The sequence below is a fragment of the Pleurotus ostreatus genome, assembly GCF_014466165.1.
Source record: "Pleurotus ostreatus strain PC9 chromosome Unknown scaffold_4, whole genome shotgun sequence".
Lineage (NCBI taxonomy): Eukaryota > Fungi > Basidiomycota > Agaricomycetes > Agaricales > Pleurotaceae > Pleurotus > Pleurotus ostreatus.
The window spans coordinates 3,252,994-3,272,043 of record NW_023503159.1 but is presented as its reverse complement, the minus strand read 5'-3'; the positions used below and the strand labels follow the sequence as shown (position 1 = coordinate 3,272,043).

At 52.5% G+C, this 19,050-nt stretch overlaps 7 protein-coding genes across 7 annotated transcripts; 4 read left to right on the top strand and 3 right to left on the bottom strand.

The window, feature by feature from the left end:
• Positions 1-378: 378 nt before the first annotated feature.
• Positions 379-5,107, bottom strand: PC9H_006920 (uncharacterized protein; the record flags this gene model as incomplete). Its single annotated transcript, XM_036776458.1, has 12 exons — positions 379-715; positions 778-1,110; positions 1,165-1,748; positions 1,817-1,875; positions 1,934-3,245; positions 3,312-3,537; positions 3,600-3,685; positions 3,735-3,820; positions 3,878-4,236; positions 4,289-4,349; positions 4,400-4,704; positions 4,758-5,107. 12 exons carry the CDS (start codon positions 5,105-5,107, stop codon positions 379-381), a joined length of 4,098 nt encoding a protein of 1,365 aa, XP_036632477.1.
• A 645-nt stretch (positions 5,108-5,752) lies between these two features.
• Positions 5,753-8,095, top strand: PC9H_006919 (uncharacterized protein; the record flags this gene model as incomplete). The annotated part of the gene is made up of 11 exons (XM_036776457.1): positions 5,753-6,046; positions 6,101-6,316; positions 6,372-6,693; positions 6,757-6,800; positions 6,858-6,976; positions 7,025-7,092; positions 7,149-7,159; positions 7,212-7,230; positions 7,286-7,439; positions 7,490-7,838; positions 7,904-8,095. The coding sequence occupies 11 exons, from the start codon at positions 5,753-5,755 to the stop codon at positions 8,093-8,095; spliced, it is 1,788 nt and encodes a 595-aa protein (XP_036632476.1).
• A 189-nt stretch (positions 8,096-8,284) lies between these two features.
• PC9H_006918 (uncharacterized protein) lies at positions 8,285-8,506 on the top strand (the record flags this gene model as incomplete). The annotated part of the gene is made up of 1 exon (XM_036776456.1): positions 8,285-8,506. The coding sequence occupies one exon, from the start codon at positions 8,285-8,287 to the stop codon at positions 8,504-8,506; it is 222 nt and encodes a 73-aa protein (XP_036632475.1).
• Positions 8,507-9,240: 734 nt separating this feature from the next.
• On the bottom strand, positions 9,241-10,584 carry PC9H_006917 (uncharacterized protein; the record flags this gene model as incomplete). The annotated part of the gene is made up of 1 exon (XM_036776455.1): positions 9,241-10,584. The coding sequence occupies one exon, from the start codon at positions 10,582-10,584 to the stop codon at positions 9,241-9,243; it is 1,344 nt and encodes a 447-aa protein (XP_036632474.1).
• Positions 10,585-10,925: 341 nt separating this feature from the next.
• Positions 10,926-12,753, top strand: PC9H_006916 (uncharacterized protein; the record flags this gene model as incomplete). The annotated part of the gene is made up of 6 exons (XM_036776454.1): positions 10,926-11,193; positions 11,373-11,674; positions 11,734-12,315; positions 12,370-12,408; positions 12,458-12,558; positions 12,639-12,753. The coding sequence occupies 6 exons, from the start codon at positions 10,926-10,928 to the stop codon at positions 12,751-12,753; spliced, it is 1,407 nt and encodes a 468-aa protein (XP_036632473.1).
• Positions 12,754-12,961: 208 nt separating this feature from the next.
• On the bottom strand, positions 12,962-13,957 carry PC9H_006915 (uncharacterized protein; the record flags this gene model as incomplete). The annotated part of the gene is made up of 4 exons (XM_036776453.1): positions 12,962-13,016; positions 13,126-13,521; positions 13,575-13,696; positions 13,751-13,957. The coding sequence occupies 4 exons, from the start codon at positions 13,955-13,957 to the stop codon at positions 12,962-12,964; spliced, it is 780 nt and encodes a 259-aa protein (XP_036632472.1).
• A 2,541-nt stretch (positions 13,958-16,498) lies between these two features.
• PC9H_006914 (uncharacterized protein) lies at positions 16,499-18,782 on the top strand (the record flags this gene model as incomplete). The annotated part of the gene is made up of 7 exons (XM_036776452.1): positions 16,499-16,584; positions 16,695-16,952; positions 17,262-17,889; positions 17,941-18,103; positions 18,159-18,460; positions 18,518-18,689; positions 18,739-18,782. 7 exons carry the CDS (start codon positions 16,499-16,501, stop codon positions 18,780-18,782), a joined length of 1,653 nt encoding a protein of 550 aa, XP_036632471.1.
• Between the last annotated feature and the right edge of the window lie 268 nt (positions 18,783-19,050).

The following is a 19,050-nucleotide window of genomic DNA, read 5'->3' as shown; positions in this document are numbered from 1 at the left end:
GTCGCTGCTTGCGTCTGAGCCTAGTGCCAGTCACGAACGCCATTTGACTAGTAGTTACACCGGCAATGGACTGAGTGGATCCATACTAAGTTCATTGTAAGTCAACCTATTGAATTTACCTCGCATGAATGTAACACATTGCTATCTAAAATCAAAAGCACGATGACTACGCTAGCGGCTCGCAGGGCGCAACTTTGAAACGTCAGCATTCCAACCACGAAGTCTAAATATCTGCAGTATAGACATAGGACATGGCGCGACGACTCCATGACCCCTAGGTGGCCCCCAAGAAAATGATTAGGCGAAATTCGACTTGCTTTTTGAGCAAGGTAATACTAGCATTATCAGGATCATAAATTGTCCAGGAACTCTAAACTTCTATGAAGCAGCAGGTTTTGATGTAGACCTCGCCATTTTCTGCGATCCACGCTTCCCAGATGGCTTCTTCGGCTTCCCATCTTTATTGCGATTCCGCTTGGGCACCGAAGGTCCCTCCGACTGGACCTTCATCCGCTGCTCTTCTTCCGCCCACCACCTCAGGAAATCCTCCTCCACGCGCCGTTCTTCCTCCTCCTGCTGTATAGTAACCAGCGAGCGCCGTTCTTTCGCCACCGGTCTCGCGTTGTCAATTTCCAGCTGCTGGATCGCGACGAGCGTCATGCCAGATGCTGGCAAAGGAGCCTGCGGAGCCGGGGACGACCAGGCCTTGCCCGACCTAAACACACAGTCACAGTTTTGCATCAGTAACAAAGAGAAGCACCAGTAGCAGACACGTACGAGACTCGGCGCGGCGTAGGAGTGGATGGCGTCGGTTGGCGCGTTGGCGCAAACACGGGTCCGAGACCAGAAGCAGACGGCGAATTGTGCGTCGTACTACGTCTAGGCGAGGCGTCGGGTTTGCTTGGAGCTGCGCCTAGAGCGGGAAAAGACGCGATACTCGTATTTGATGGCCCCGGAGCCGGGAGGTTAGTAGGTACGCCCCGAGGCAAAGGGACGCTATCACGTTGCGGTGTTCGCTGCGCGGATTTCGGGGTGCTGACGGGTAACTGAGGAGCCCGACTGCTACTCCCCACGTTGGCTTCCTCGGCCATAAGCGCCTTCATATCAACACTATCACCATCGTGCTATTAGCACAAATGCGGGTTCGGCAGAACTAGTACACACCGAGGCACGGAACGGGCTTTCCACACAGGCGTCGACGGTCCACTTGGTTTAACCGGCTCCTCCGCCTCATCCATCGAGAAAATATCATCAACCTGCGCTGGCGTACAATGCTGGGGCGGCACACTCAAAATGTTAGACGAACTCGGCGTCCGCGAGAGCGGCGGAAGCTTCGTCGGGATCGGAGGGGACAACTTCGCCGACGCACGACGAGTGATTACCCGATTCGGGTTCGCATTCCTGGCGATGATCGGGACAGGGATATCCTGGAGCGCCAGCCAGTCCTTGTACTCCTTCATAGCATTATCAACGAGGGTCCCGGATTTCGTGATGGGGAGCTTCTCCGCCTGCTTGATGCGGATGAACTGACCCAACTGCTGCACGAGATCAGGCGACAGCCCATCCAGCACCCCGCCCTCCAGTAGCGTCTCCATATTGACCGCCATGTACTCCTGTATACTCGAAATCAACGGCAGAGAATGGTAGTATGTCGCGTCGTTCAAAATATAACACGCGTTCGTAATGTTGGCGAACTTGAGGATGACCGAAGAACAAATAAGCACGAGCCGATCGAGCAGGAGTTCATTCTACAAACGAAAGGTAAAAACAACGTAAGCGCGGGTGATTCGACGAGATACGATGATCTTGATCTTACTGCGGCACCCATGACCTCGTACATGAGATCGAGGAGTTCATCTGGCGATTGGATACTAGCTACGAGATCGTATTAAGGTTAGATTGCGTCCGTGTTGCAAACGCAAATGGTGCTCACCCATGACAGCGAACATCTCCTCATCCGCACCGCAGCACAAGTACCTGACCACGAACTGCATCGCGCGCCACGTCAAATGCCTGAGATTAACCTCTATCACCCCGTCCCCGCTCCACCGCCGCGCAGTCCAATCCTCCTCGCCGAACATACTCGCGAAGAACGGCGATCTCGCGCGCATGATCGCAGAGTGGCACCACACGCTCCTGTCGCCCAGCAGCAAGACCACATCCGGGGCCAGCGGGGACGACCTGCGGGACCACTTGCCTGAGCGGACAGAAGGAAACGCCTGCGCGTCTTCGTGCAGCGCGGTGAGATCGTTGCAGAGGGAGGGCGCGGGGTCGCGTTTAGCGGGTGATTCGAGGGCCACAGAGAGATGTGGCAGCTCGAGGAGCTTAGCGAGCCCTTGCAGATCGGCTTTGATGCGGGTGGGCGGGCAAGGTACGTGGCCCGAGGACGATCGAAGAGTAGATGCTAACCGGCTGTCCCAGATGGGTACGAGCTGGTCAGAGTAAATATACACCAGCAAGATGAGCACAGCGAGTGGATGACAGCCTTCGAACTGGAGTGCGTTTATAACATTCCCCGATGCGGCTTTATCAGCAGCCTTGAAAGACCCAAAGCGTATGACAACGCCTGTGTCCTTGAGGGTCAGAATGCCAGGCGTCGAAAGAATTCTCAGAAGCGGGCGCGAGCGAGCTGCGAGGATGACCCTATGAGCGGTAGTCATGAATGACGGCGTAGAAGGCTTCTTGGACGGTGCCACGTGAAGGACAAGGTCAGCGCCATGGTCGACATCAATCTTGAGCGGACGCGCAGGCCTCTCCGACGCGACACACGCCTCGAGATAAACACAAAGCCCCTCCAACTCCTCCCTATCACCCAGAATCGCAGCGTCGTCCTCCCCATAGTCCTCCCCCCGCCCATCCTCCACCTCGTCCGCTCGCCAAACCCGTGCCTCATCTCTTCCTCTTCCCCTTTCCCGTTCTCGGATGCTCAATGTGTTCGGCTCAGCGACTGGTACCTCGCTCGGGAAAATGCTCCTCAAGTCCTGCTCCATCCTATTTCCTTCCACAGATATCCGCCTCGGCTGGAACTCCATGCGCAGCGCGCCAAAGGCGCCGGTACTGTTCGCGCATACCCGGACGACGCGTTGCAGGTGCGACACGCGCTGGAACTTGAATGGCTTATTGCCCCCCGCGCCCTGAGCACCCGCAGCAGAGGAGGCTTTGAACTGCGCAGACCGCGTGCGCAGATAGACGTGCCCCGACTCGGTACACACGATAAGGGATCCGTCAGAGCCGAGCGCTACATCCTAATAGCGAGCCATGATCAGTCCTCTATTTGCCAACAAATGAACATTGTCATTACTTGCCTTTACAGCACTGAACTGCTTCCTGAGCGCCCACACTCGCTGGGGCTTGACACTCGTCCGCCCACTGCCATCCGAGCTTGGGCTATTGAAGGAAAACATGAAGACTTCGCCGTTCGCGGACAGTGCAGCGAAATTATCTTCGCAGCAGGTGACCTTGTGAATATCTGCGTTTGTCGCAGCCTGCGGCGGTCGGTACGGGTATATCTGCGCGGGGAAGGCATGGGGAGGAAAGCTATAATCAAAACAGGTTTGTCAATGGGAAATACATATATATGTAAGCATGAATGGGCAGACCTAAGCTTGCTGCAGATGTCGTTGTGGATGTAGTACACATTGCACGTCCCGTTGTCCATCTTCAGCAGGCAGACCATGGCATTGTCCTGCACATCAATCAGACAAGCTCGCGCGGAAGCCAGAGAATCGACGAACTGATAACGCGATGTCTTCAGCAGGGTACGGGAGCTTCGTGACGACCCTCGGGTGCACTTGCACTGGCTGAGCGGCCTTGTCATATCCTGCGCCAGCATTAGCTCCACTAACCTTACTATCCCGCACGCTGCGATGCTACTCACCAAGTTGGCCGTTATTCGTGCCCCAGGTGAAGACCTCCTTCGACGTCCAACATGCAGAGGCGGTCTTGCAGGCGGCCACACCGAGCACGTACGCCTTCTTCAAGGAACCGGGGATCTTCCTCGGCGTAGCTTGGATCGGTTCATCTTTCCGCGCGAACCCAGACATATCCGAGCCCGAAGGCGGGTCGATGACATACCCTAATTGAGCAAACCGATTCAGCCCCCAGCTAAGAACCTCCCCAGTGTTCGTCAGCGCAAGGGTGTGGTCCTGACCCAGTGCGACAGACACGATGGTGAACGGGTTGAGCTCCGTCAATGGCTTCATAGAATACTGCTGCGCCGGCTGTCCTGGCCCAAGCCTTGGCCCGCCGTCAATACACAACCCCGTGTCACTGCGAGGAACACACATACCGGCCACCGCTGCCAAACCCACACAGCCGCAGATTGCCTTTGCTCTCAGCCGTCACGATCACTGGCACACACGTGAGCACGCGTTCCAGAAACGTTCGTGCTGCGCCTCACCGGTGTGCAGCCTCGACATCCCTATCTGACGCACGTGTATCGGAGCAAAGCGCGTTTCGAGGGGAAGCTCGACGCTGACAGCGTCCTTGGGGTGGATGACCGCCTGGTCCGGCGACGCGCGGTCATTGCTGTCCCCTTGGCCCAACGTGGCGTTTCGGTTGGTGCCCCAGGTATACAGCTCTGCGCGGGGTGCGTCGAATAGTGGCTTCGTGTATTCCACCGTGGAATTGTAGACATCGAAGGCCGTGTAACCTTCGAAATCCTTCACATGGACGTCTATATCCTGCCGACGCAAGAGAAACAATCTAGCGAGAGTGACAGTCAGCGAACGCCGACTGCAACAGAAACGCAGGCGTACGCAGCAGTGAGATTCCCGTTATACAACGCTCGATGCAAGGGTGTCCAATGGCTCTCCAGGTCGCATATGTTGACGTTGATGGCAGGGTGAGCGAGCAGCGCTCGGAGGTAAGGGAGGTCTGAATGGTCTGTATTCGCGCACACATGATGGAGCACGGTCATCCCAAGCCAATCGCGCGCGTTCACGTCGCACACCGGCGCGGCTGCCAAAGGACTAGGCTTACTCCACGACCGGCCCCCGCTGCTGCTGAGGGCGCCCTGAGATGCCTTAGTAGAGTCAGAGCTTGCATCGATGAGGCGCTGGAATGCCTGCTGGTTTCGGAGGTGGTAGTACGCATGAAGCTGGGTCATGTACAGGGATTCGGGCTGGGCCGCGCAACCAGGAGGCAGGTGGTCTGCCTTCGAGATTGCAACCGTTCCGAGGTCGCTATACGCCTGATTCGAGTTCACTGAGTGGTGGTACAGAAGTCCTGGCCAAAATAAAGATAATTTACAGGAGAAGGTGATGGTACAGGTCTAAGTTTGACGATAAGACTCAGAAGAGTCACACATATGTGATGCTGCCAAAAGCGGACGACAGTCCGACTGCCGGCCCGGCTGTCTCCCGAGTCCTAGACTGTGCAGCCGAATCGATTTCTTTTCTTCTTCTGACCATGATACATCACGGACTTAGGGCAAAGCCGACTCTGTATCGCATCTAACAGAGTAAACCCAGAATATCCATCATCAAAGCTCAACTACGTGCACGTTCTGTGTCGGATGCGACATCTCCGGCGCAGCTTGATGCGAAAGACATGAAACATCTCCAACTTCAGCGCCAATACGACGCGTTACATAAATCCCTCATCCTTTGGTGGTTGGCGGTGCAGGAACTATGTCTACGCAGCGTTCGCCTTACTCTACGCCATGGGCTAGGATGTGCAGTCCGTTGATCGCAGTTCAGCTTATGTCTTATAAATGGAGTGAGAGTGAATCTTTTCACTGCACAGAACTACCATGCATTTCGTCCTACTCGCAACCTTATACTCGTGCTTTATCTTCGCTTCTCCTCTGGTCACTGTTCTCGCGCAATCCCCACCGCCTGGGAGCCCCGTGCTTACGCCAGAAATCGACGCGTTCATCAACGGCTTATTATCCGATTGGAATTCCCCTGGTGGTCTCTCGGTCGCTGTAGTCAGGAAGGCTGACAACGGCACTTGGAACGTCGAAACCAAAGGGTATGGGTTGGCGAAAGCTGACGGGACCAATGTCTCGGAGCGCACGCTTTTCTCCATCGGCTCGAATTCCAAGGTATGCCCATAGGCGTCTTTGAGTGCCGCTTAACTGACTTACGAACCGTTGCAGCTGTTCACTGCTTTAGCTACAGGACTACTAATCGCTAACCAATCCCTCGAGCCACCCATCTCATGGGATACCAAGATTAAGAACATCATTCCAGGATGGGGTCTTACGGATCCAGTTGCTAGCGAAGAAGCGACCATCATCGATTTAATGAGTCATCGTACTGGCATGCCTCGTCACGACTTCGTAGCTTCACTAGCGGCCAACATGACAGACGTTGTAAGTTGAAACTACACCTTTATTCGCCTACAATCCGTGCTGACCACTATATCAGATCCAGAAGTTCCACTTCCTCAAGCCTTCGGCAGAGTTTCGACAGACGTTCCAATACACAAACATCATGTATACCCTCCTCTCATACATCCCGACCTCTATCCTCCCCTCCAAACCTTCGTTTACTCGTTACGTCGGAGCGAACATATTCGAGCCCCTTGGAATGAGCTCCACGACATATTCATTTAATGTGGCGCACGCAACGGGGAATCTCGCGGACGGTTTCAAAAAACAGCAACTCAACTCATCGGCTTCCCCCTTCGATGCTGGAATTCCTAGAGCCCTACCTTTCTGGGCGCAAGTAGGCGGAGAGGATGGGAACTGTCAGTAGTCTTGTCCTGCTTCATCCGCTGTCCCTGCGCAATTCGCTCACTATTGATCAACAGCGGGATCTGGACCTGGAGGCATTATTAGCAACGCTGTCGATATGGTAGGCACTTCCTGATAAATATTTGCGAGCACTCGCGCTAACCTGTCTTCTAATCAGGCGTTGTGGCTTCAAGTCCTTCTCTCAGACGGCCAGCACCCCGTCACTAGAGAATCGGTCATACCCGCCGAGGTGATACAAACAGTATCGTCAGGTGTAACTATATTCACTCCTTCAGCGTACGTTCCCTCCGCGGGCTTTGTGTTTATTGGCTGACGGGTATCTAGCCAACAACCGTTTTTATCTCCTGTCGTTTATGGAGGTGGTCAATTTCAAAGCACGTACAGAGGACACGGTGCGATTCTCCCGAAGTCGAATGCAGTAACACTGGCTGACATTCTTTCACTCTAGTTGTCGTAGAGGTTAGTTCCACTTGAGTTATCCCATAAAGCAATGCTAATCACGGTACCTCAGCACGATGGCAATGTCCCAGGTACTTTCTTGTTCCCGCCCTAAGCGAATAACATCATTGATCACGACATCACTAGGCTTTAATTCGTTCCTTTCTCGTTTCCCCTTCGACGGAGTCGGCATTGCCGTGCTGACCAACGACGACCAACTTGGCTCTTCCATCAGTCTCGCCATTAAATACCGTCTAGCAGATCAGGCGCTAGGGTTGTCCCCTCTTGACTCCAAGACCATGTAGGAACTTGAATTTCATCGCCTTCCGTATCTCATTGGTGTTGGCATAGTGTTGGCGATTCCCTCATCACGGCATTCCAGTCTTCACCCCCTCCCGCACAACGTCCTGAAAACGCCACGCTCCCGCCCAATGGCGTAGAGAATATAGTGGGTGTGTATGACGATCCGGCGTATGGTCGCATCGAGCTTTGCTTAGCCTCTGCCCCTACCACAACGATTGTGAACTCCCCCGCCTGCGAAGTGTTGTTGTCTAATATCACCACCGTCCTCCCTGGTACGGTAGACCTGAACAGCACCATTCCAACCTTGCTGGCGAAATGGGATCGACCATTCGGCGCGTATGTTCGTCTGACGCATCTTGATCAAAGCGTCTTCGGGTTGTCCATCTTCAACAGTTATGTGAGTAGAAGGACCCTGTTTGGGAGCCCACGAAACACGTTGCTGACCGGGGCTTTTGCTACTAGCCCACGGGGAATATTACGGCTCCGTTTTGGACATCTCCCGTCGTTGTCTCTGGCCCGATAGCTGAGTTCGTGCTGGACAATGGCACACTTGGGTTTGGGATGGTTGGCGTTTGGGGGTCTGGGGATGGTGTGCCTGAGCCAGTGGGCAGCACCGTCAGAGAGCGGACGGAAGTCTGGTTCACGAAAATGTAGTGTTCGCACTGAAGGACACTGATCGAAATTTTACTTACAACCATGGTTTTACATTGCACGCATGTAATACCGTCTAAACTGCGAGCCAGACAGGACCTGCTTCGGTCATTGCACGGTTAATTGTGGCTTTCTGATCGTGGGAACTTGCAAATCTCTTCGATATTTTTCCAAGTTTGTCAACCACAGGTCATGGATTCTACGTTGTCGCCTCCGCCTCGCCTGCACGCGCTCTCGTCAACACCGATCTCGTCGAAAGCTGCCAGGGCGCAGATAGAGAGCTTCTTGGAGGACTATCAGGCTCGCAGCATCGGTGCCAAAGCTGCTGATACCGCTCTTGTCGTACAACTCGACAAATTGAGCACGGCACTTTACGAGGAGCGACAACGGAAGAGATCAGAGAAATCTGCTTAATGTCAGTGCCAGTGAGTGTAGCACGACTCCTGTCATCGTTGCTGACTTCATTTTTTCTCAATAGGACGGTGAGACGAGGTGATCGGCAGCGCGCACTGCTTCAGTCGGCCTCGTGCAGAGTCGTGTTTTTGCTTTACGCTTTTTGGATTTTTACGCCGGCTGCGCAGCTCCTTGCTATTGCTCCCACTTCCCTCGCTCCCCTTCGCTTGATCCGCCTTACTTCGATCCCTACGTCGTGTCCATACATACAGACGAGGCCCAGAGTATAATGTACATCGACCGGTATATTGCGAGTCCCAAGCTTGGGTTGTCCATTTCCACTATACACTAGGCTGCTTTGGTGTAGATCGATATTGATCCGGGCCTTGCCTTCTCTTGCCCTCCGTCGACAGATGCTGCCAAGTTCTAAGGGCCACTTGCAGCATGATATCGTGAGTCAGCGACAGATGGGCTGTTCTTATCAATTCGAGCGCCACAGCACCGACGGACCTGTCGACACAGTCGGATTGCAAGTGCCGTCGGCCGTTGAATCGCCTGTTAGTGTCCCTAGACACGAGGCATAAGTGCCAGACTGCCAGTACAGCGTTGCGCCGCTGTCCTCATCACAAAGAAACATAACAAGCATCGGTGAGGTGTTTTCATTCCTGTGCAATGTGCTCATTAATCGAGATATTCATCGAGATAACTATGTACCCTAATAGGCAGATCGTCAACTCCGTCCCCAAGCACCAGTCCTAGCGTTCAAGGCCTCGAACTGACGATTCAGGCAGTCGCCCGCGCACGTTGCGGATATCAGACTGCAACTCGTAGTCGGGATATCGGAGGTACGGCGCTACGTGGAGCCACCCTGTATTGCGATACGGCAGTAGCTCTTCGTACGAGAACTCGTGAGGGGGCGCATCGTCGTCTGAGGCCGATTCGTCGTCGCCAATGTTATCGACGGGTTCCTCTGCGTGCATGCCATTAGATGAGCCGTCATCATCGTAGTCCTCGTCTTCGCTCGAGCTGCTAGACCCTGCGTCACTGCAAACTTCGTCAATGCTTCCGTTCGTGATCATGCGCCGTCCAAAGAACTCATGGTTGTCCAAGTCTTCATAACTCGGATACCGAGGTAAATCTCTTCGAGCTCGATCTGGCTTCGCTGTAGCGTCCGAGTCATATTCGCTACAAATCGCCAGTGAGTCCTCGTTATCCATCCTAGTTGGTATGAGGTCCGGTGTGAAGTCCTTGGTCAGCCTTAGAGGGTCTTCGTAAGCTATCTTCGTGGTGGCATCAGAGTCCGCGTCGCTTTGCAAGTCGTCTGCTACAGGATCTTGAGAATCACCTCGAAAATTATCAACCAGCGCGTCTAATCCCTTCCCGACTGGCCCACGTATTAACCTGGCCCCATTCAAGTCGCTCGCTTCGGTATAACGTAGTTTCCTCCTGCCGCCACTCGATTTGTCAGTCGTTGTCGAATCAAGCCTCGGAGACTCGAGTTGCCGCCCGTGCCCGACCTGCAGATGCGCTTGTACTTCTCGAGCCGGTACGATGACGGGATCCTCGGTTCGTCCTCTCAATCCTGCTGTTTCCGAATTATCCATGACTGCAGCGTCGTCCGGAGCAGCCTGCAAATCGTATGGTGTACCCCATTTGTTTAGTCCCCTCGTCATGAATGCTATGTCTTCCGTATTTGGTTTGCATACGAGCCACAGTTGCCAAGTCCCATTCAAGTAGTAGACTGTTGTATATGCATGGAGCTGATACCCGTCGACGCCATTGAACTTGTAGACGGGTTGTACCAGTGCCGTCCCAAATGGTTGCTGCCCGTACGCAAGACACTCTTGTAATCCTTGAACCGGTATATCCTTGGGTTGCCCTAGTCGTGAGTGCTTTTTCGGTAATACGTTCAAGGTCCTCCCCATGAGTGTAGTGTCGTGTTTGCTCGGCTTGCATGGCCGCCCTTCAGAGTCAACCATGGTGGAACTATCATGTTTGTCCTCTTTGGTGTCATTGGATTTAGAAACACTCCTTACAGTCCGAGCCGTCGTTGGCAAGTTGACAAAAGGGCGTTGAGGTTGCCAGGGGGTGAAGGACATGTTCTGAGCTTGCGTTCTGAGAACTGAGTGGGGTGGGTGTGATGGTTACAATTTGAGGTGTATATTGTACCAGCCACATTGTCCTTTTATTTTTCGTGCACGAGCCTCTAGAATTATGGGTGGCCAGTGGCAAGAATTTGTGATACCGGGCCACCCCCTGTGTCAACCGGTCGCGTGCCACGACGCGCCCAATTTCCAAAACAGTACTATGATGAGCGCTTCGACTATCTACTCTCCTGGGGACATCCATTTGCTCAAGTAGGTCTCCATATGGCTTTTGATACCAAGTATCGTCGTCTCATGGCTCATCTAGGGTATATTGGTTGTGGACGCTTCTTATCATGGGTATCCTGTCCGTCCCATTGAACCGTTTCGACGAGGCGCAGCTTGTGTTGGAATCGCCCCTCCCCGATGGCCATCGGCCAGCAAGCCTTCCTGTCCAGAACCCAACCAAGTCATTCTGGATTGACACTTCGGGTGCCAATCCCCTAGCCAAGGAGGGCAGCGCAGGCGATCTGACTCCCGACGCCGATGTCTGCATTATAGGCTCTGGCATAACCGGCGTCTCAGCTGCCTACCATTTGGCGAAGGCGACAAATGCATCGGATAGTAATTCCGGTTTGAAGGTCGTCATCTTGGAGGCACGCGACTTCTGTGAGACCCTCTAGTACACTTACGATATGTCTTCATTAGATTGCTTACTATGATGACAGGTTCTGGAGCGACAGGTCATACAATTACTTAACTTAGGTAATGCTTCGCGGGAGACTGATTGATCTCAAACGCAGGAAGAAACGGTGGACACTTGACACCGGCAGCCTTCCTTGACTTCACTCTGGCTCAGGCTGCTCACGGAACCGATGAGGCCATTCGTTCACTCGGTCTTGAACAGTACACGGTGGCGGAGATCGTGAAGATTCTAGAAGAGAAAGATGTGGCTGAAGCCGTTGACTTGGTTGCGGGTGGCCATACGACGATGTTATTTACGGATGCAGAGCTGGAACAGGCTAAACGCGATTTCGAAGCGGCAAAGAATGCCGGTGTCGACTTGAGCGATGTTGAATGGATATCTCGGGAGGAAATGGAGACAGTGAGCCTTAATTTACTAGCGCAATGCGGACGGCAGGACTGACCATGCGGACGCCCTAGCGGTTTGGTGCTTCCTTCCCGGGATTCCACTTCCCAAGCTATAACCTCTGGCCCCTCAAGCTCGTCACTGAACTATATCGCAAAGCATCAAAGCTTACCTCTCTCCACCTTCACACGAATACGCCTGTTGAGAAGATCACCTCGATCCCAGCGAATGGATCTCGGGCATTTCGTCGATGGTCACTTCATACCGGACGGGGAAAGGTGGCTTGTTCATATGTGATCCACGCCACCAATGCATACGCTAGTCACCTTCTTCCGCACATGAGTGGCCCTGAAGGCATTGTGCCGACTCGGGGGCAAATTGTGGCCATTCGTGCAGACGCGCCGAGTTCCAAACTTTCAAAGGCCTCGTGGGATGGAAATGAAGGGTTCGAATACTGGTTCCCGAGACCGGTATCCAGCGCTGACGAAACCCCATTGGTTATCCTCGGCGGTGGGCGAGAAGCCGGATCAAAGTTTGAGTATTACGAAACCGACGACTCCAGTGTAAACGAAGCCGTCGGCCAGGCTCTCAGGGGGTTTCTCCCCAGTGTGTTCCCTAAGCTGTATACTCGAGGCAAAGACCCTGAGATGGAATGGGTACGTCAAAGAGGTTAATATACGGATACATCTGTCTGACACAACCTCGGACAGACGGGAATCATGGGCTATACAAGCATGCGCGATCCCTTCGTGAGTACATTCAGCATGTCAGTTAGTCGCACTTGCTCACAGCAATTAGGTTGGACCTGTATTAAGACCAGGCGGAAACAATGATGAATTCGAGGGACAGTATATCGCAGCAGGGTATACTGGCCACGGCATGCCTCGTGCCTTCGCCTGGTATGCTTTCACGTCCGTAATATGTGACGACATACTGATATAGTGGTTTATCGCTGTCGACTATTTTGCGGTGCACTTAGTGCGGAAGCCGTTTCGCAGATGGTTATGGCAAAAGTCATGGGAAATGAATGGGTTCGGCCAAATTGGTTCCCTGAACGGTACTTGACATGGAAGAGATATATCACCTCGAAATAGCAAATTTGATGGAGGGCAGTATAAATGCAACTAAAACATGTTACCTACACGAGTGAGTCCTCTGTTGCTATTCGGCAGGGCCCAAATCGCCACCAGACCGATGAACTTGGAGGCACAAACAATCAGATAACCGTTGAAATCCACAGTGCAGAACAAGTTCAGCTCCACACGAGCTGCCATCATTCAAGCATGGAATCCTTCTTCGTCTTTAGTAGCTGCCTTCGCCAGTTGGGCTTCTCTCCATGATAGAAGCACCAGAGGATCTAAGAGATGATATGCTGTCAGCATTCGGGCAACTCCCTCCGCTATGCGAAACATATCCTCGTGTTGCGGAGTGTTCAACGCAATGTATGTCGGAAGAGAGATACTTACGTTCCCAGTCTATCGGCGCCCGCCCTTATCATGTCCATACATTTGTCGAAGCTCCTGATCCCAGCAGAAGCCTTGACCTTGACACTGCCGCCTTTGTAGGCGACTGACCTCCGCGTCAGTGAAACATCCTCGACGGTAGCTCCCCCTCCGCAAAACCCGGTGCACGTCTTCACGAACGCAGCACCAGCTTCTGCCGCAAGGAAGCATGCTGCAATCTTCTCAGCATCTGTCAAGAAGATGGTTTCAAGGATAACTTTGACGATGACCCCGGAAGCAGCCGCGACGACTTCCTGGATGTCTTCGTAGACCAGGATGTAGTTCCCAGACTGTAGTGCTCCGATGTTGATAACCATATCGATTTCTTGGGCGCCATCCTGAATAGCTTCTTTAGTCTCCCTAGATCGGCGTTTAGTTGAGTTTATCACTCCGGAAATCCGGCGGGCACCTACGAAGCTTTAATGCAGGACTTTGAGGCGCCCAAGGGAAATCCAACGACGGCACAAGGTACACTTGCGGAATCCTGTAAACGTTGGGCCACTTGGGCGATATTGACCCCGTTTACGCAGCATGACTAGTTTCGTTTTGATCGGGATGATCTTACATGAATCGATACAATAAGAACTACCTTGAATTTATATTTGATAGCTTCATTGCACAGCTGATCTATTTGCGATAGTGTTGCGTTCGATTTCAGTAGTGTGTGATCGATGAACTGGGCGAAGCTACTGTCGGGGAGAAGAATACTGGAAGCGATGGGTTCGGAGGTTAGCTTGTTTACTTGAGCTACGTGGGCCTCAATTGCTTCCGCCCAGTCTTCATTTGTACGCGACATTGAAGCCAGGAGTGCACCGTTGCGAATCTGTTGTAGACGCTGATGTCGATTAGACCATGTGGTACACCTCAAGTTTACTGGCCTATAGATACCGGGCCGCCGCATCTCCAAGTCGCGGCACGTGTTCCTTCCTGGGCAACAACCATGGAAGTAAGCGGGCAACCTCAGCGATATAAATAGATCCAAGCGAATGTGGAAGCAAAAATACTGCAATGGCATTGGTTGGGCATTGAGCGTCTTGAACACGCGAATAACTTAATGTGATATTGGCTGTGGCGAAATCCCCAAATTGCTTATGATTGTTGCCTGCTAGAAGCACGGAAGAGGATAAGACATCTTGCACGACACGAACTAGGGTGAGTCCTGTAATGACACAAGGAAATTTGCTAACTGTGAAATGATATTGTCCCCAACACGCCATGTACATTTTGTCCTTACTGGGAGCAAGACGCAGCGATGCCACGGTGGGGTATGATTTATTAACCAATGTGCGGTGTCTAAGTCAGTTAAACAAGTGTGTAGTCATCACGACGTCCGACAGCAGTGCACACTCTAAGAAGGCAAAAGTTCCAAGGAGCCCAGAGCGTTCAAGAGGCACACTAGGCAGTAGATCGCGACAATCGAACGATCACCACCAGAACGTATGCGTGAACCACTCGTCAAGCCATGGCTGTACGCGCGCGTTGAAATATCCGGTTCATTTTGTCGTGGGGTACCTGAGGCTTGAAGGGTCAACGGCGCTGGTCAATCTTGAAGCCACTCGTAAGTAGGAATCTGAGGTGGATCCAGAGGCTTAGTACCACCGCACCTCGGGGGATTCCCTGCTTGGCTAGACTTAGTGAGGTCATTGATCCAAACAATCCGAATGGTCCGATGGACTTGTGTTTAAACGGCAGACTTTAGCCGAAATGACAAGGCCTGACTAACGTCCCCTACGCGACCTGTGTTCGGTGGGAGGACGAGACCGACTCTGCGGAGTCCATATGAACTGAAGGCGAGTATTTGCTCGAGGTGGGAGAGGTACGCCATAGTAGAGGAGTAAAAGGCTGTGAAGACGAACAGAATGAATGGTGCGCCATGCCTCGTGGGTCTGCCTCGAGGCAGGCAGATGAAATTGGATTAATGGCATGGACCGGCATCAGGCGAGGCCCCATGGACTGGTCCAACGGAGCGAGGTTGATCTTGGGTTCCCGATCCCCAGAGGGGGCATGGCGCAAGGGCACAAGCTGTTCGTACAAACTTGAAATGGAGATCATGGGGAACTATGGCGCAAAGTGGACGCCGAGTTTGTCTCCGTGAGTCAGGATGAGTACTTTTGATTGTATTTTCCCCTGCGGACGGCGACAGCCGGACGCTGAACAATGGGAGAAAAGTGTGTTAGAAATGAATTCATGGGAGGAACTAAACAACAAATGGAATTGGAAATAGTTCACTAACCGAGCTTTGGATACGAAAAAAATATTTTGTCTTTCTTCGTTCGTAGCGACGGCCATAAGCAAGGGAAATGTATCGTCGCTATACCGGGTCCATTCAGGGCGGGTGCAGTAGAAGAGCGCAGTTAAGCGCCAAGCGCCTGTCGCCATTACCGGTTTTGGAAATCGTCGGTGGGCGCTTGGCGGCATATTTTCTTGACCTCTGACCATGTTGCGGGACGTCTGTCATTAACTTTGTTTCAGTCGTAAATCCCAGCGTAGTCCAAGGTCCATGGTGACAGAAAATGCGGAGGCCTGCCTTCCAGCATGCGTTTGCCTCGTGGATCAAATCAGATTCCTTCCCATAGGTGCAGACGACGATTCTTGGCCAGGACGTCTTTCTGCGACTACCACATCATCCATATCCCACCTTTCGCCTCTCTTCGAACGATCTCTCTCGGGGATCAGAAACGCCCTACGAAAGCCTTACCGTACGGACCTGGTGTCGAAGGCGATGGTAGACGGTGCGTTAATTGGCGGTACGTCGGGAACCTTGCTATATCGCTATTGGATTATTATCCTTATCAAATTCCTTTTGCCTTGAGGTGCGCCATTGTGACTAAAATAATTCCCAAGTAAATAGTCAGCAGGGCTGAAGGTGCCCGGAGATGAAGGCGGTCAACCCACAATTCTCGGTAACCCTACGGTGCCCGTAGATACAACGACCCCTTCCCACTGCTCCCGAAGGGACTCAGCACCGCGAACGATGAACATCGAGGACTCGGAACGAAGCTTCAAGCCCGATTCGATTCTAGCGCATGAATTCCCTGAACCTGGCGAAAATACCGGCGATTTTTGATCCTACGATGAGGCGGGTGAGCGGGTGTTATGTTTGGCAGACATTGGTGCAGGCTGAGGCGGTGAACAGCACGTAAGTAATGGCTGAATCCAACCACCGACCTAGGCGCACGTGGAGAGGTCCACAGCCTTATCTCAGATCGGGATCTCGCTCAGAAGCTGCGCTCGATTGCTGGAGGACTGACTCGGCCACTATATAAAGGAGCTCTCCGGTTTCTGCATGAACGCGTATGTGCGACTACGTTGAAGTCCGCAACTTTTCGATCACTACATGCATCCTCAAGTGTCGAAGAAGCCGCCAGCCATCCAGACATCATCAAGGCCTTTGCGGCGAGGGAAGGCATGCGTTAATTGCAGGTAAGTGTTTCAACCTACCCCAATGCTGCATCCGTCGACGTTTCATGTCTGTCGCAGATTCCTCAAAATTGTACGCCAACTCATTCTTCTTATTTTCCATTGTTACTAAGTCGGGGCGAACAGAAATGCGATGGTGTTAAACCCATATGTGGACCGTGCGAGCGCAATCCGAAGGAGGACGAATGCGACTATACCGATGTCCAAGGTCGTTCGCGGACGAGAGCTCTGGAGGACACCATTGCTCGACTCGAAACCCGAATAAAGGAACTCGAGCGGCCCCAAGACTTCACGCCGTCTGTATCCCTCCACGACCCATACAACAACCAGATACAGCTACAACCCTCGCCCGCCTCTCCTTACACTTCTTTGTCTCCGTTTTCACCTGTTTCGTCGACTTCAAGTCACTCCTTTGGTACGTTGCAGCCAGTTTGTTGCCACAACGGTGGAACTTACCACCGTGGTATAGGTCAGGGTGGTCGCGGTTCGTCTTCAACCTCAGCTTCTGATTCCAGTCTCTCATTTCTGGGCACCGATGTACGTGTTACATTTTGAGTCGAGGCTTTAGAGTGGATCATTGATTACATCATGTAGGAGCCGCCGATGGTGGTCATCACAACGTTGTGAGTCATTTGCTTAACATGCGTCGCTCGCGCACCAACTGACACCAGCGTTCCTAGACTCGACAATTTCCTCCCCCACGCCTCCCAATTTGGTTTCTTCCTTCACCCCACTCGCTTTCGTCTCAATGCCTTATCTCAATTCCCTTTCGGTCACGTTTCTCGACCTTCACCTGCGCTCCTCAGCACAGTTTACCTTTGGGGTGTTCACCTTTCACCAGCAAGTCCGTACTATACCCACTTGCCAGTATTCCTCTCTCGTGCTTTGCAGTATGCTGGCACCGATCTTGCGAACACCACGACCCATCCCCATCGGGTCTTACACTTGATGCAGGCCGAAGTGCTTCTTGCAAACTACTTCTTTCGTAATGGGCGGTTCTTAGAAGCCAAATGTCATACTAGTATCGCGGTTTCACTGGCTCTTGGGTGCAACTTCCATCGGATCCGCAGTAATTTTGGCCTGTCACCGCCCACCATCGGCGTACTGCTCAATTTGCCTGTATTGCCACATCCACCGCAAGATGAAGTCGATGAGGGTGAAAGGATCAACGGGTTCTGGGCTGTCTTCACACTTCACAAGACGTTAGCTGTAGCGCTTGATCCTCCGACGAGGCTCTGTGGTGCTTTGGAAGCCTCTGGCGTTTTAATCGATACGCCTTGGCCACTCGAAATGGATACTTACAGAGAGGTAATCTCGCACTTCATAACTCGCGAAGCCGACGACTCAACAATAATCCAGGGATATTTGCCGCCTCAAGATGCTCAAAGCAGCTTCACGGTGCGGGACTTCCTGAGTGAAGTACCCAGGATTGCACCGGGCGAATTCACAGCAATTGCAATGCACGTGAAGAGTGCTGTATTGTTTCACCGCGCAGCTTATCTTGCAGGCCAATGGCGACCTCGTAAGACATTTCATCCACGATTTATGACGCCCACTAAGGTTCGGTTTTTTTCAAGATATGTATCCCCACGAAGCTACCGCCTTCTCAAATGCCTTCTACTCACTTGATCGTTTGATCCAACGGTTTCGAGAAGATCTCCCACCCACGCCGGACACCGGAGACTCATTGCCATCTTCTGAGGTCCGAACCCATATTATCACGCGTGCACTTGTGGAAGCCGCTGCCATCAAGCTTCACAGTAACTTTTCCTACTCGGACACTTCGTCAAAGCACAAGTGCTTAAGCGCTGCTCGGGCCATCGTTAGCTTGGGGAAGGCGAGTCTAACTCAGTTAACCTATATGAATCCTATAATGGGGGTAAGTGATTTCTCTAATTGTTTCCGTCGTATGGCTGATGATCGGTAAATTTTACAGACATTGTGGTCCATTGCATGCCACGTCTTCATCGATGAAATATCCCGCTTACGGACCGGCGAGGGCAGCCTAACACCAACTGCCACCATCAGTGGTGAAGATGCACTTCTGACGAACCTGCGCGACGGCATGACCACTTTGTCGATGTTTGCCAACGACAGTGCCTTGATCAGTGAGTCACCCTAAGCACATAGTTAACCATACTCTCTTAACGCTTTCAGGTTACCAGTTAACGAGAGTGCGAGAGTCCTACAACTTGATTTGAGCAACCCTCCGATCACTTCTTGCGCATCACGGATGGCCAAGAATACCCCCGATTTCTCATTTCGATACCCCAGTATTCCTACATTCTTTTTCACCCCCATAATAGCCTGCCTTTAGGACCCTCAGTGCACTGTAGTCTATCAATTCAGGATCACATCGTCGCTCTCTGTATCAACTATCTGTACTGTATAATGGACCCCTTACCGCTAACATCTTGTCAAACTCACAGATCACATCATGTTCACCTACACGTCGCAATATCCGCATCC